A 17,773-nucleotide genomic window follows, 5' to 3' on the forward strand; every position below is an offset into this window, starting at 1 on the left:
GCCACAGGCTAACCGCTCTGCCACAGGCTAACTACTCTGCTACAGGCTAACTACTCTGCTACAGGCTAACTACTCTGCCACAGGCTAACCGCTCTGCCACAGGCTAACCACTCTGCTACAGGCTAACTACTCTGCTACAGGCTAACTACTCTGCCACAAGCTAACTACTCTGCCACAAGCTAACTACTCTGACACAGGCTAACTACTCTGCTACAGGCTAACTACTCTACACAGGCTAACTACTCTGCCACAGGCTAACTACTCTGCCACAGGCTAACCGCTCTGCCACAGGCTAACCGCTCTGCTACAGGCTAACCACTCTGCCACAGGCTAACTACTCTGCCACAGGCTAACCGCTCTGCCACAGGCTAACCGCTCTGCTACAGGCTAACCACTCTGCCACAGGCTAACTACTCTGCTACAGGCTAACCACTCTGCTACAGGCTAACTACTCTGCTACAGGCTAACCGCTCTGCCACAGGCTAACTACTCTGCTACAGGCTAACCGCTCTGCCACAGGCTAACTACTCTGACACAGGCTAACTACTCTGCTACAGGCTAACCGCTCTGCCACAGGCTAACTACTCTGCTACAGGCTAACCGCTCTGCCACAGGCTAACTACTCTGCCACAGGCTAACCGCTCTGCCACAGGCTAACTACTCTGCTACAGGCTAACCGCTCTGCCACAGGCTAACCGCTCTGCCACAGGCTAACCGCTCTGCCACAGGCTAACTACTCTGCCACAGGCTAACCACTCTGCCACAGGCTAACTACTCTGCCACAAGCTAACTACTCTGCCACAGGCTAACTACTCTGCTACAGGCTAACTACTCTGCCACAGGCTAACCGCTCTGCCACAGGCTAACTACTCTGCCACAAGCTAACTACTCTGCCACAGGCTAACCGCTCTGACACAGGCTAACTACTCTGCTACAGGCTAACTACTCTACACAGGCTAACTACTCTGCCACAGGCTAACTACTCTGCCACAAGCTAACTACTCTGCCACAGGCTAACCGCTCTGCCACAGGCTAACCACTCTGCTACAGGCTAACTACTCTGCCACAAGCTAACTACTCTGCCACAGGCTAACTACTCTGCCACAGGCTAACCACTCTGCTACAGGCTAACTACTCTACTACAGGCTAACTACTCTACTACAGGCTAACCGCTCTGCTACAGGCTAAGCGCTCTGCCACAGGCTAACTACTCTGACACAGGCTAACTACTCTGCCACAGGCTAACCGCTCTGCCACAGGCTAACCGCTCTGCCACAGGCTAACTACTCTGCCACAGGCTAACCGCTCTGTTACAGGCTAACCACTCTGCTACAGGCTAACCGCTCTGCCACAGGCTAACCGCTCTGTTACAGGCTAACCACTCTGCTACAGGCTAACCGCTCTGACACAGGCTAACCGCTCTGCCACAGGCTAACCGCTCTGCCACAGGCTAACCGCTCTGCCACAGGCTAACCGCTCTGACACAGGCTAACTACTCTGCTACAGGCTAACTGCTCTGCCACAGGCTAACCGCTCTGCCACAGGCTAACCGCTCTGCCACAGGCTAACCGCTCTGCCACAGGCTAACCGCTCTGTTACAGGCTAACCACTCTGCTACAGGCTAACCACTCTGCTACAAGCTAACTACTCTGCTACAGGCTAACCACTCTGCTACAGGCTAACCACTCTGCTACAGGCTAACCACTCTGCTACAGGCTAACCACTCTGCTACAGGCTAACCACTCTGCTACAGGCTAACTACTCTGCTACAGGCTAACTACTCTGCCACAGGCTAACTACTCTGTTACAGGCTAACTACTCTGCTACAGGCTAACCACTCTGCTACAGGCTAACCACTCTGCTACAGGCTAACTACTCTGCTACAGGCTAACTACTCTGACACAGGCTAACTACTCTGCTACAGGCTAACCCCAAAGACAGGAACTCCATCCCAGCAAACATCAGAGAGCCGCCCACAGTTGAGCTGGTTTAGCTAGCTAGCTAGCTTCAGGTTAAACAGCGTGAAAGTGAAATATGCCCACGAGTGCCGCATATCGGTGTTTACTTCCAGGGAAAAGTGTTTCCGGGTTAGTCCTGTTGTGTTGTGATTCTGTGCTGATGTTGTGTCGTTGAGCCTGACTGAGATCCTCGTAATAGCTGCGGAGAATGACTCGCTCTGAGACCAGCCTTCAGTGACCGGCTAATAACCCACACAAAATAGTCCCGTAGTCTGGCAGATTTAGTGAGTTTAGTCAATGAAAAAACATTTATTATAAATGTTGCGTTTGTGGGACCCTGGTATAAGCGGATTAAACAACGAGGAGCCGCGTTAGACGTTATAATGCAGGAGGAACAACACTGTGTCAGGCGTTAGAACCGTCTAACGCACTAAGGCTCCGAGTTGTTTAATCCTTACGTGTCCCTGTCAAATAAATAGATAAACAAATCGTCTCTGGTCGAAGCATTTGAGGCTTTTTAACAAACATTTCTGACATCGTGGTCACACAGAGGAAGTACGTCAGATCATGAGTCTCCAGTCGGACTGAACCCTCCTCAGACTATTATTATTATGATCTAAATCCACATCCATGCAACTAAAATGTCCCCCCACATTTAAACCTGTGCGTTATTGATGTTTCGCTGCTGAAAACGCCGTCCTCCTGGTTTGAAGCGACTGAAGGAACTCCGGGGCTGATGTTTGGGCTGAATCGTGAACATTAATATTTCATGTGGGAACGGATCAAGAAAATCCGTCTGTTCGAGGCAGCGCTTTGTAAACGAGACTCTGGAGACGCAACACAATCAGAGGCAGACGGGGAGGGAGGGGGAGAGTTCAGCCGCGGCCTCAGATCACACAGAGGACGGAGTGAAGCGAGGCCACGGGAGCTCTGGGAAGGGAAGACAGAAAAGGAAGAAAACCAAGAGGCGAAATGGGTCGGCAACGTCAGACGCCAAATGCCTTCTGTCCTCTTTGGCTGTTATATAGGCCTGTGTAACACCTTATTTGAAAGCTAAGACCCACAAAACTGATCTTTTTCCTCACGTTGTTGCTGTGTTGTGTCACCTTTTTTCTGTTTTTTCTTTCTTTCTTTTTTCCATTTTTTGTCACATTTTTGTCACTTTTTTGTCACATTTTTGTTGAATTTTTGTCACATTTTTGTTGAGTTTTTGTCACTTTTTTTTTAGTTTTTGTCACTTTTTTGCTGAATTTTTGTCACTTTTTTGTCACATTTTTGTTGAATTTTTGTCACATTTTTGTCAATTTTTTGTCACTTTTTTGTCACATTTTTGTTGAATTTTTGTTGAATTTTTGTTGAATTTTTGTCACATTTTTTGTCAAATTTTGTCACATTTTTGTTGAGTTTTTTTTGAATTTTTGTCACTTTTTTGTTGAGTTTTTGTCACTTTTTTTTTAGTTTTTGTCACTTTTTTGCTGAATTTTTGTCACTTTTTTGTCACATTTTTGTTGAGTTTTTGTTGAATTTTTGTTGAATTTTTGTTGAATTTTTGTTGAATTTTTGTCACATTTTTGTCAATTTTTTGTCACATTTTTGTTGAATTTTTGTTGAATTTTTGTTGAATTTTTGTCACTTTTTTGTCACATTTTTTGTCAAATTTTGTCACATTTTTGTTGAGTTTTTGTCACATTTTTTTGTTTTTGTCACTTTTTTGCTGAATTTTTGTCACTTTTTTGTCACTTTTTTGTTGAATTTTTGTCACGTTTGTCGCGTTTACATCCTTGTTTTCTTCTCATTTTTTGTGGCTGTTTTGGTGCTTTTTTCCCAAGAAGCTTTGTGATTGGGGTAAAGCCAAACTGTAGAAAATGGGATCCGTTCAGGTGGGAGTTAAGAGGTTAAATGAGGCGTTACACCTATAGGCTGTGAGCTCCAGTTGAGAAGCTTTTAGATTTAGGTAAAGCTGAACTGGAGAAGATGTGCTTGTTTAAGGCAGGGGGTTAAGTACTGTCAAAATGTGAGAAACTCTGTCAATTACTTAAAACTTTCCAAACAGGAAACACCAAATGAGGTCATAAATGATGCACAGCTCTGGCAACTGTAGAAAATGGTGCTTTACTTTTTACGGTTTGCAGTGTTTACACTTCAGCCGCTCTGGCGGAGCCGCATAAACACCTAAGCGCTGCAGAGAGACGTGACACTGGCGCGGAGAAGGACCGGTTTTAATTTTTTTATGGAAATGAGGGATTGTCAGATTTAATTGTTTGCCCTCGGGCCACTTATTGAATAGGTCCAGTCCAAACTTTAAGTAATGAAAAGTCAATGAAAATTCATGGAGTCTGGGGGACCGAGCAACCACACAATAAATGGTTCCGATGCCCATGGTGTTTTTTTTTACCTGAGGCCCCCAGGTCATTCTAATCCTGTGTGAATCGGGCATAAAACAACAATAAAGTTTACAAAATCAAAACACTAAAACTAGGGATGGGCAGCGTTAAACAGTACCTACTTGGAACCGACTGAAAAGCTCCGGTCGGGGGAGGTATCGAAAAAATACAATTCTTTCTGTGCAAGTTTTCGGTTCTTTTTCTCTCCAGACCCGCATTGAGTCTAAAAAATGTGCAGATAATGAGCGGCTTCAGCACAAACGGAGCGAAGAAAAGCTACACCTTTATATCTATAACTCACAGGCCTCTCAGACTCACAAGACACGAGAACTGGAGCAGGAACTGGCCTTAAAGCAAAGCTACAACTACTAAACTTCTGTAACAGAGACGGCAGAGCCGCGGTCTGAGTCAGGACTGAGCCAGGTCTGAACCAGGACTAAACCAGGACTAAACCAGGACTAAACCAGGACTAAACCAGGACTAAACCAGGACTAAACCAGGACTAAACCACGACTAAACCAGGACTAAACCAGGACTAAACCAGGACTAAACCAGGACTGAATGAGAAGCTTTAGTCTTTAGGCAAATGGAAAAGCAAAACCAAGCCGTGACAATAAGAAAGACGTCTTTACCTTTAGCGACAGGAGGAGTCGGAGCTTACGCTCTGTTGGGCGGAGCTTACGTGCTGTTGGGCGGAGCTTACGTGCTGTTGGGCGGAGCTTACGTGCTGTTGGGCGGGGCTTACGTGGTGTTGGGCGGAGCTTCCGTGCTGTTGGGCGGAGCTTACGTGCTGTTGGGCGGAGCTTACGTGCTGTTGGGCAGAGCTTACGTGCTGTTGGGCGGAGCTTACGTGCTGTTGGGCGGAGCTTACGTGCTGTTGGGCGGGGCTTACGTGGTGTTGGGCGGAGCTTACGTGCTGTTGGGCAGAGCTTACGTGCTGTTGGGCGGAGCTTACGTGCTGTTGGGCGGGGCTTACGTGGTGTTGGGCGGAGCTTACGTGCTGTTGGGCGGAGCTTACGTGCTGTTGGGCGGAGCTTACGTGCTGTTGGGCGGAGCTTACGTGCTGTTGGGCAGAGCTTACGTGCTGTTGGGCGGAGCTTACGTGCTGTTGGGCGGGGCTTACGTGGTGTTGGGCGGAGCTTACGTGCTGTTGGGCGGAGCTTACGTGCTGTTGGGCGGACCTTACGTGCTGTTAGGCGGAGCTTACATGCTGTTGGGCGGAGCTTACATGCTGTTGGGCGGAGCTTACGTGCTGTTGGGCGGAGCTTACGTGCTGTTGGGCAGAGCTTACGTGCTGTTGGGCGGAGCTTACGTGCTGTTGGGCGGACCTTACGTGCTGTTAGGCGGAGCTTACATGCTGTTGGGCGGAGCTTACATGCTGTTGGGCGGAGCTTACGTGCTGTTGGGCGGAGCTTACGTGCTGTTGGGCAGAGCTTACGTGCTGTTGGGCGGAGCTTACGTGCTGTTAGGCGGAGCTTACGTGCTGTTAGGCGGAGCTTACGTGCTGTTGGGCGGAGCTTACGTGCTGTTAGGCGGAGCTTACGTGCTGTTGGGCGGAGCTTACGCTTTCGCTTCGTCAAAGTGCAGTGAGTTTAGAGAAGTTTATCTGAAAGAAACCGTGTCGTGATGTGGATCTGACTCTGCAGCTCAGGAGGGAAAAACGTCCTTTCTCTCTTTTATCTCTGATTAAGTGGAAATTCTGCTCAAAACACGTGTTACTGCGTTATCGCCTCGTGTGCTGTTTTCTGTGTTTTTCCTCAATGATACTTTTAATACATGTTATTTTTATTGAATTGAAATAACAGAGGTATCGACAAAAGTACCGTTGAGGCACCGGAACCGAAAACCTGGTATCGTTAAAGTACTTGGTATCGAAAAAAACGAACGGTGCCCATCCCTATCTGAAACTAAAGAAAACACTCACAAAACTATCTGGGGAGACAATGAAACACTGATGTCTCTGAACAACAGTCAGTGCTAACATGGAGAAACAGGCCGGCAGCCTGAAGGGCGCGGCCGCCACAGGTGTGCACGTGATTATCAGGTGTTCGGACGCCGAACCAATCAGGAGTGAGAATCAGCGGCCAACCAGCTCAGAGCGGGAAACCAGTCCTCCAATCAGAGCAGCACAGAGGTCAGCCACGCCCACAAACGAACACAAAAGGAGGGAGTCTGGAGGTCTGGGGCCATCTCTCTTTAGTGCCAATACTTCAACTTTTCCATCTGATCCAGCTTTATTTATAAAGCACTTTAGACAGTCTGTCCACCGGCTCTTATGAACACGAGGATGATGATGACGATGATGATGATGATGATGATGATGATGATGATGATGACGACCACTGAGACTGTAGTGCATCTACATCACAGATCCCGGGATTTGACCAATCAGCAGAAACCTGTCGCGATCTCCACTTCCTGTTTTCCACTTCCTGTTTTCCACTTCCTGTTTTCTACTTCCTGTTTTCCACTTCCTGAGTCTGGCTAACCTCGCGGTGCTGCACACGGTTTGTGTTCACACTGACAGGTTTGACAGAAACCAGAGCACGTGTGTGTTTCTGATGTAGAGAAAGCGCTCACACAGACCCTGACAGTACGTCCCCCCCCCCCCAGAGGATCAATCACCGCCAGGAGGTAAAGGACTGACAGCTCTGAGCTGAGCGATAAGCCCATCGCCGCCTGTCGCCGCGGGCAACGCCAGCAAGGTACGGGAGCTCTGCGGAAACCCCGCTGTGCCCGACTATCACTAACACCAAATAATCCAAACTGTCACTTAAAAAGACACAAACCAAAGGGAACCAGAGCCAGACCAGCGGCTCAGAGTGTGTTGTTTCCATCACTTCATGAAAAAAACACTTTGTCATTAAAACCTTTCATTTGCATAAAAAGTTTATCCTGTCGATTTTTCACATAAAGTTTGACGCAGCAGATGAAACATGTGACTATTGGACAGAAGTGAAGAGGAAAAGTCTGTAGGATCGTCTAGATCCGCCTGATCTTCATTAGAAAAATTAAACTCGATCACTCTGGGATCGTTTGTTTTCCAGAGTTTACAGACCTGCGAGACTTCACACTTCCTTCAGAGCAGCAGTTAGTTAGTTAGTTAGTTAGTTAGTTAGTTAGTTACCGTAAATGCTCTAATATCGGCCGGGGCCTTTATTTACTCAAGGGCCTCTAGGACCAGGCCTTTATTGGAACCAGGCCACAATTAGAGACAGGCCTTTATTTCTATTTGAGCAAAACGGACGACCAGGAAAACAAAGAAAAACGAGATTTGTGTCCATTTGCACCTAAAATATTAGGTTCATTTATTAATTAACATTTCAAACCCTCTCCCAGCGGCTGGAACATTGACGCCTTTTATTTTGTCGGGACAACAGGAAGTGTTTCGTTGCTGTTAGCGGAGCTTTGACATCAGTGTCACTGCAGGTTTCTGTTTCGTTTTTACCGCAGACCGGATTATTTGTTGTTTTCTTGTGTAAAAGGCGAGTTTAGACGGAGCGTTTGTGTTTGTGATCGATCATGAGACTGACCCGAGAGAAGACGAGACGCTCGCGCTGATGGGAGGAGTTATTTTGAGGCGTGGGACTGACCTGCACACGGAGCAGCTGGACGTGCTTTGAAGACGCGATGGTGACTTTATTAAAACCCTGGAGGGTCACACAACATTTGCCCTGTTTCCAAATATGGTCACAGGAGGTTTGAAAAGTGGCTAAATCTGAGTCAAAGTGACGCTCGGATCAGCTCCTCCACAGCGTCCCCCTCGGCCCGGGTTCCCGTTTGTTACTTCCTGCACGTGAGTTTTCATTTACACCAGTATGAGACAAATTCCTTACATGGGGAATATTTCTACTGTTATAGTTTCTAATAACAGAGACCCGGCCGCTAATGGAATACAGGCCAGTATTAGAGAATTTACGGTAGTTCAGATACTTAACGTGTGTCGCCTAAATAAAGCCTGACAGGTAAAATGAAGCTTCTCATGATGAAACCACAGACGTGTGAAGAACTCACTGCAGTCGTCGCTGTCCGAGCTCTGCTGCTCCACGCTGCTGTTCAGAGACGCTCGACCCGACCCCAAACCCGAGGCGCAGGGCCCGAACGCTCGCCCCGGGCCCAGCGGCGACAGCAGGCAGTGGGCGGGGCTAAACGGGCCAGGGGCGGGACCAAGCGGGCTGTGGGAGGGGCTCAGCGTGACGGGGACCGGGCCGAACGGACTCGGGGAGGGGCTCAGCGTGAACGAGGCGGGGCTGTTCGGGCCGTGGGCGGGGCTCAGGGGGAAAGGGGCGGGGCTGTACGGGCCGTGGGCGGGGCTCAGGGAGAAAGGTGCGGGGCTCGTGGGGAAAGGGGAGGGGCTCGTGGGGAAAGGGGAGGGGCTGTACGGTGCGTGGGTGGGGCTCAGAGGGAAAGGGGAGGGGCTGTACGGTGCGTGGGCGGGACTCAGAGGGAAAGGGGAGGGGCTGCACGGCACGTGGGCGGGACTCAGGGGGAAAGGAGCGGGGCTGTGCGGTCCGTGGGCGGGGCTCAGAGGGAAAGGGGCGGGGCTGTGCGATGCGTGGGCGGGGCTGAGGGGGGCGGGCCCGGGCGAGGGCGGAGACAGGCGGGGGAAGTAGGCGGAGATGGTCCTGATTGGGCGGATGGGCCCGGGACACACGTCGATGGCCATGTGCTCCTGGATGGAGATGCTGAGCTTCGGCGCCCGACGCAGCGCCGTCGAGTCTGAGGAGAGATAGCGGGTAAACGGGGGGGTGTGCACATGACGTCACAACATTAACCTCTTACCCCCCGCCTAAACCAAATGGCCATTATATAGGCCTGTGTAACACCTCATTTGAAAGCTAAGACCCCCATCCAAAACTGATCTTTTTCCTCACGTTGTTGCTGTGTTGTGTCACCTTTTATATGTTTTTGTTTGTTTCTTCTTTTTTTTTCATTTTTGTTGAATTTTTGTCACATTTTTTGTTGATTTGTTTCACTTTTTTGTTGAATTTTTGTTGAATTTTTGTCACATTTTTTCATTTTTTTGTTGATTTTTTTCACTTTTTTGTTGAATTTTTGTTGAATTTTTGTCACATTTTTTCATTTTTGTTGTTGATTTTTTGTCACATTTTTGTTGAATTTTTTCACTTTTTTGTTGAATTTTTGTCACATTTTTGTTGAATTTTGGTCACATTTGTTGCGTTTACATCCTTGTTTTCTTCTCATTTTTTGTGGCTGTTTTGGTGCTTTTTCCCAAGAAGCTTTTTGATTAAAGCCAAACTGGAGAAAATGGGACCTCTTAACTCCCACCTGAACGGATCCCATTTTCTGAGACGTGACAAAAATTCAACAAAAATGTCACAAAAAAAAACAAAGAAAAAAAAAAAAACATAAAAAGGTGACACAACACAGCAACAACACGAGGAAAAAGATCAGTTTTGTGGGTCTTAGCTTTCAAATGAGGTGTTACACAGGCCTATATAATATCCAAAGAGGACAGAATGCATTTGGTTCAGGCGGGTGGTAAGAGGTTAAGATTAAACTCTAAAACGATTAAAGTACTTCTGATTTGTATAATAATATTTCTCAAAATCATCTTGAGGGCCAAAGGTTCTGTGCTGGAGGGCCGGATTTGGCCCCCGGGCCTGACGTTGCCTACCCCTGCTGTAACATATTAGTTACAAAGATCTGCTCAGAGGGATTTTGGATCTTGAATCTGTAAAAAAAAAAGCCATTCTTGCTACACGTGGATACCAAACATGTCAGTATTTGTGAATGAATAAGCGTGGGAAAGTTAACCTCTTACCACCCGCCAAAACCAAATCCATTCTCTCCTCTTTGCCAATGTCACCACTTTTGATTTCCCTAATGTGTTTTTGTCACTTTTTTTGCTGGATTTTTGTAATTTTTGGCTGGTTTTTGTCATTTTTTTTCTAGATTTTTGTCAATTTTTGCTAAATTTTTGTCATTTTTTCTGCTCGATTTTTGTCGGTTTTTTTGCTGGATTTTTGTCATTTTTGTCGCTTTTTATGGTCACTTTTTAGCTTTTTTTGCTGCATTTACATCCTCATTTCTTCTTGTTTTTTTGCCTCTGTTTCGAAGAAGCTTTTAGATTTGGAGAATTGGAGAAAACATGTTCAGGTGGGGTGTAAGAGGTTAAAACTCCGGCTCACAGCCATAAAACGTCAGAGATTAAACACCGTGAAGAGAGTGTGGGCTGTTTTTATTGTGACAGAGTTAGAGAACCTCACCTGCAGCGCCGCGAGAGGAGCAGCTAAGCGTGTGGCGGGAGGAGCAGCTAAGCGTGTGGCGAGAGGAGCAGCTAAGCGTGTGGCGAGAGGAGCAGCTAAGCGTGTGGCGGGAGGAGCAGCTAAGCGTGTGGCGGGAGGAGTAGCTAAGCGTGTGGCGGGAGGAGTAGCTAAGCGTGTGGCGAGTGAACATGTGAAACAGCGTATGTTAATCCTCCCACACACATGTTAGTTTGTGGATTCTCCTGTCGTCTCACGCAGCGGAAACGCTCTGTGTCTCATCTCTGAGGTTTATTTTCCTCCAAACGCCGCACTGTAAATCCCCCCACGACAGCCTGTGCATACTAACACCCAGAACCCTGTGTACGAACACCCAGAGCCCTGTGTACAAACACCCAGAACCCTGTGTACGAACACCCAGAGCCCTGTGTACGAACACCCAGAGCCCTGTGTACGAAAACCCAGAGCCCTGTGTACTAACACCCAGAACCCTGTGTACGAACACCCAGAGCCCTGTGTACGAACACCCAGAGCCCTGTGTACTAACACCCAGAGCCCTGTGTACTAACACCCAGAACCCTGTGTACTAACACCCAGAACCCTGTGTACGAACACCCAGAGCCCTGTGTACAAACACCCAGAACCCTGTGTACGAAAACCCAGAGCCCTGTGTACGAACACCCAGAGCCCTGTGTACTAACACCCAGAACCCTGTGTACGAACACCCAGAGCCCTGTGTACGAACACCCAGAGCCCTGTGTACTAACACCCAGAGCCCTGTGTACGAACACCCAGAGCCCTGTGTACGAACACCCAGAGCCCTGTGTACGAACACCCAGAGCCCTGTGTACTAACACCCAGAGCCCTGTGTACGAACACCCAGAACCCTGTGTACGAACACCCAGAGCCCTGTGTACTAACACCCAGAGCCCTGTGTACGAACACCCAGAGCCCTGTGTACGAACACCCAGAGCCCTGTGTACTAACACCCAGAGCCCTGTGTACTAACAGCCAGAACCCTGTGTACTAACACCCAGAACCCTGTGTACTAACACCCAGAGCCCTGTGTACTAACACCCAGAGCCCTGTGTACGAACACCCAGAACCCTGCGTACTAACACCCAGAGCCCTGTGTACGAACACCCAGAACCCTGCGTACTAACACCCAGAACCCTGTGTACTAACACCCAGAGCCCTGCATACTAACACCCAGAGCCCTGTGTACTAACACCCAGAGCCCTGTGTACTAACACCCAGAACCCTGTGTACTAACACCCAGAGCCCTGTGTACGAACACCCAGAACCCTACGTAATAACACCCAGAACCCTGCATACTAACACCCAGAGCCCTGTGTACGAACACCCAGAGCCCTGCATAATAACACCCAGAACCCTGCAAACTAACACCCAGAGCCCTGTGTATGAACACCCAGAACCCTGCATAATAACACCCAGAACCCTGTGTACTAACACCCAGAGCCCTGTGTACTAACACCCAGAGCCCTGCATACTAACACCCAGAACCCTGTGTACTAACACCCAGAGCCCTGTGTACTAACACCCAGAGCCCTGCATAATAACACCCAGAGCCCTGCATACTAACACCCAGAACCCTGTGTACAAACACCCAGAACCCTGCATAATAACACCCAGAACCCTGCATAATAACACCCAGAGCCCTGTGTACTAACACCCAGAACCCTGTGTACTAACACCAAGAACCCTGCATAATAACACCCAGAGCCCTGTGTACTAACACCCAGAGCCCTGTGTACTAACACCCAGAACCCTGTGTACGAACACCCAGAGCCCTGTGTACGAACACCCAGAGCCCTGTGTACTAACACCCAGAGCCCTGTGTACTAACACCCAGAGCCCTGTGTACTAACACCCAGAGCCCTGTGTACTAACACCCAGAGCCCTGTGTACTAACACCCAGAGCCCTGTGTACTAGCACCCAGAACCCTGTGTACAAACACCCAGAGCCCTGTGTACTAACACCCAGAACCCTGTGTACTAACACTAGAGCCCTTTGTACTAACACCCAGAGCCCTGTGTACTAACACCCAGAGCCCTGTGTACTAACACCCAGAACCCTGTGTACAAACACCCAGAGCCCTGTGTACTAACACCCAGAACCCTGTGTACTAACACTAGAGCCCTTTGTACTAACACCCAGAGCCCTGCATAATAACACCCAAAACCCTGCATAATAACACCCAGAGCCCTGCATAATAACACCCAGAGCCCTGTGTACTAACACCCAGAGCCCTGTGTACTAACACCCAGAGCCCTGTGTACTAACACCCAGAACCCTGTGTACAAACACCCAGAGCCCTGTGTACTAACACCCAGAGCCCTGCATTATAACACCCAGAGCCCTGCATAATAACACCCAGAGCCCTGTGTACTAACACCCAGAACCCTGTGTACGAACACTAGAGCCCTGTGTACTAACACCCAGAGCCCTGCATAATAACACCCAGAGCCCTGTGTACTAACACCCAGAACCCTGCGTACTAACACCCAGAACCCTGTGTACTAACACCCAGAGCCCTGCATACTAACACCCAGAGCCCTGTGTACTAACACCCAGAGCCCTGTGTACTAACACCCAGAACCCTGTGTACTAACACCCAGAGCCCTGTGTACGAACACCCAGAACCCTACGTAATAACACCCAGAACCCTGCATACTAACACCCAGAGCCCTGTGTACGAACACCCAGAGCCCTGCATAATAACACCCAGAACCCTGTGTACTAACACCCAGAGCCCTGTGTACTAACACCCAGAGCCCTGTGTACTAACACCCAGAACCCTGCATAATAACACCCAGAACCCTGCATAATAACACCCAGAACCCTGCAAACTAACACCCAGAGCCCTGTGTATGAACACCCAGAACCCTGCATAATAACACCCAGAACCCTGTGTACTAACACCCAGAGCCCTGTGTACTAACACCCAGAGCCCTGCATACTAACACCCAGAACCCTGTGTACTAACACCCAGAGCCCTGTGTACTAACACCCAGAGCCCTGCATAATAACACCCAGAGCCCTGCATACTAACACCCAGAACCCTGTGTACTAACACCCAGAACCCTGCATAATAACACCGAGAACCCTGCATAATAACACCCAGAGCCCTGTGTACTAACACCCAGAACCCTGTGTACTAACACCCAGAACCCTGCATAATAACACCCAGAGCCCTGTGTACTAACACCCAGAGCCCTGTGTACTAACACCCAGAACCCTGCATAATAACACCCAGAGCCCTGCATAATAACACCCAGAGCCCTGTGTACTAACACCCAGAGCCCTGTGTACTAACACCCAGAGCCCTGTGTACTAACACCCAGAGCCCTGTGTACTAACACCCAGAGCCCTGTGTACTAACACCCAGAACCCTGTGTACAAACACCCAGAGCCCTGTGTACTAACACCCAGAACCCTGTGTACTAACACTAGAGCCCTTTGTACTAACACCCAGAGCCCTGTGTACTAACACCCAGAGCCCTGTGTACTAACACCCATAACCCTGTGTACAAACACCCAGAGCCCTGTGTACTAACACCCAGAACCCTGTGTACTAACACTAGAGCCCTTTGTACTAACACCCAGAGCCCTGCATAATAACACCCAAAACCCTGCATAATAACACCCAGAGCCCTGCATAATAACACCCAGAGCCCTGTGTACTAACACCCAGAGCCCTGTGTACTAACACCCAGAGCCCTGTGTACTAACACCCAGAACCCTGTGTACAAACACCCAGAGCCCTGTGTACTAACACCCAGAGCCCTGCATAATAACACCCAGAGCCCTGCATAAAAACACCCAGAGCCCTGTGTACTAACACCCAGAACCCTGTGTACGAACACTAGAGCCCTGTGTACTAACACCCAGAGCCCTGCATAATAACACCCAGAGCCCTGTGTACTAACACCCAGAACCCTGCGTACTAACACCCAGAACCCTGCATAATAACACCCAGAGCCCTGTGTACTAACACCCAGAACCCTGCATAATAACACCCAGAGCCCTGCATAATAACACCCAGAGCCCTGTGTACTAACACCCAGAGCCCTGTGTACTAACACCCAGAGCCCTGTGTACTAACACCCAGAGCCCTGTGTACTAACACCCAGAGCCCTGTGTACTAACACCCAGAACCCTGCATAATAACACCCAGAGCCCTGCATAATAACACCCAGAGCCCTGTGTACTAACACCCAGAGCCCTGTGTACTAACATCCAGAACCCTGCGTACTAACACCCAGAGCCCTGTGTACTAACACCCAGAGCCCTGTGTACTAACACCCAGAGCCCTGTGTACTAACACCCAGAACCCTGTGTACTAACACCCAGAGCCCTGTGTACTAACACTAGAGCCCTTTGTACTAACACCCAGAACCCTGCATAATAACACCCAGAGCCCTGTGTACTAACACCCAGAACCCTGCATAATAACACCCAGAGCCCTGCATAATAACACCCAGAGCCCTGTGTACTAACACCCAGAGCCCTGTGTACTAACACCCAGAGCCCTGTGTACTAACACCCAGAGCCCGGTGTACTAACACCCAGAGCCCTGTGTACTAACACCCAGAACCCTGCATAATAACACCCAGAGCCCTGCATAATAACACCCAGAGCCCTGTGTACTAACACCCAGAGCCCTGTGTACTAACACCCAGAGCCCTGTGTACTAACACCCAGAACCCTGCGTACTAACACCCAGAGCCCTGTGTACTAACACCCAGAGCCCTGTGTACTAACACCCAGAGCCCTGTGTACTAACACCCAGAGCCCTGTGTACTAACACCCAGAACCCTGTGTACTAACACCCAGAGCCCTGTGTACTAACACTAGAGCCCTGTGTACTAACACCCAGAGCCCTGTGTACTAACACCCAGAGCCCTGTGTACTAACACCCAGAACCCTGTGTACTAACACCCAGAGCCCTGTGTACTAACACCCAGAGCCCTGTGTACTAACACCCAGAGCCCTGTGTACTAACACCGAGAACCCTGTGTACAAATACCCAGAGCCCTGTGTACTAACACCCAGAGCCCTGTGTACTAACACCCAGAGCCCTGTGTACTAACACCCAGAGCCCTGCATAATAACACCCAGAGCCCTGTGTACTAACACCCAGAACCCTGTGTACTAACACCCAGAACCCTGCGTACTAACACCCAGAGCCCTGCATACTAACACCCAGAACCCTGTGTACTAACACCCAGAGCCCTGTGTACTAACACCCAGAGCCCTGTGTACTAACACCCAGAGCCCTGTGTACTAACACCCAGAGCCCTGTTCACTAACACCCAGAGCCCTGTGTACTAACACCCAGAACCCTGTGTACTAACACCCAGAGCCCTGCATACTAACACCCAGAACCCTGTGTACTAACACCCAGAACCCTGTGTACTAACACTAGAGCCCTGTGTACTAACACCCAGAACCCTGTGTACTAACACCCAGAACCCTGTGTACTAACACCCAGAGCCATGTGTACTAACACCCAGAACCCTGTGTACTAACACCCAGAGCCCTGTGTACTAACACCCAGAGCCCTGTGTACTAACACCCAGAGCCCTGTGTACTAACACCCAGAGCCCTGTGTACTAACACCCAGAACCCTGTGTACAAACACCCAGAACCCTGTGTACTAACACCCGCTTTCCTACTGTCACCAGAACTCTGTCACATCTGAAACGGTCCTTCGAGCCGGACCAGAAACCAATAACTGTGTGGTTTGAATGAAACCCTCAGGCAAACACTCTGCTGTTTAATTTGAGTGATTATTGATTAAGTCGAGTCGCAGGAGAAAACATCGATCCTTCACACGCATTTTGAACTCATTTTCTCCTTAACATCTTTGCAAAAATCAGCCCAAACTCTCTCTTTACGATGTTTATTCTCTGAGATTCATGAAGTGACTCCAACATGTCTGTGTGGCTCCCTGGTCTTCCCCACGCTTTTTCATTCACAAATACTAACATGTTTGGTGTCCATGTGTAGCACGAACGACTGTGACTGAGATGATGCTGGAATCCAAATATGGTCATGGACACGCGTGAAGAGCAGACAGGTACACATGAACTCGTCTAAGCTCAGGTAAGAACATCTCTTAGTATGGAAAAACAGTGGCCTGTTCTTGTAAAGGGACTATATGGAGTTTAACCTCTTAACTCCCGCCTGAACCGAGAGGATCTTTTTCCTCACGTCATCAGATTTTTTTTTCCATCATTTTTGTGTTGGGTATTCAACTCATTTTTGTAAGTTTTTTGTTTGGTTTTTTTTGTCATTTTTTGGTCAAATTTTTGTTAGACTTTTGTCATTTTTTTGGTCAATTTTTTATCACATTTTTGTCACATTTTTGTCATTTTTTTGGTCAATTTTTTGTCAATTTCTTGTGATATTTTTGTCATTTTTTTGTCATTTTCTGTAACAATTTTGTCATTTTTTTGTAAATTTTTTATCACATTTTTGTCATTTTTTTGTCAATTTTTTTCGTTTTTTAATCACATTTTTGTCATTTTTTCGTCATTTTTTAATCACATTTTTGTCATTTTTTGTCACATTTTTTTTAATCAATTTTTTGTAATTTTTTTGTCATTTTTTGTCAATTTCTTGTGACATTTTTGTGACATTTTTTGCCACTTTTTCATCAATTTGTTGTCACGTTTTTGTCAATGTTTTCTCACTTTTTTGTCACATTTCCATCATTTTTTCCGTCTCAGTTGTGTTGCTATTTTCACAGCTTGTTTCCAGAAGCTTTTGGATTGGGGTAAAGCCAAACTGGAGAAAACGTGCTCGGTTCAGGTGGGAGTTAAGGGGTTAAACATGTTTAAATGTGTTTTCCTCCCCCTACATGTTCCAGCCATGTCCTCGTGTGTAGAATGAGCTCAGACCTGTCACTCAGAAAGGTGATAATTTGGGTCAAAGTTTCATGTACGAGCTTAACATAGAGACTGCAGTTACGCATATGACCTGAGGTGGCAGTAGCAGCATCGAAATGATTAACTTGCATCTCGTCCTGTTCTGATTCTGATTTTCCCAAAACATACTTCCTTCCCCTTCTGTGAGGCCACGCCCCCTTCTATGGCGCTGTCTGTGTCTGTCCAGTCTATATCACACTACAATGATGACAAACCTTCTGTTGGTCTGTAAATGCAGTAAATTAGAATA

At 48.2% G+C, this 17,773-nt stretch overlaps 1 protein-coding gene across 1 annotated transcript in view; it reads right to left on the minus strand.

The window, feature by feature from the left end:
* LOC306968640 (double C2-like domain-containing protein alpha) overlaps positions 1–17,773 on the minus strand; it is a 42,216-nt gene that overhangs the window by 22,998 nt on the left and 1,445 nt on the right. The window contains exons 3-4 of the mRNA XM_079564078.1: positions 8,830–9,061; positions 8,357–8,745 (exon numbers count right to left, since the gene is read on the minus strand). Of these exons, the coding sequence (XP_079420204.1) occupies positions 8,357–8,745; positions 8,830–9,061 (621 nt within the window). The remainder of the gene's footprint in view (positions 1–8,356; positions 8,746–8,829; positions 9,062–17,773) is intronic.

The sequence above is a fragment of the Gobius niger genome, assembly GCF_951799975.1.
Source record: "Gobius niger genome assembly, chromosome: 10".
Lineage (NCBI taxonomy): Eukaryota > Metazoa > Chordata > Actinopteri > Gobiiformes > Gobiidae > Gobius > Gobius niger.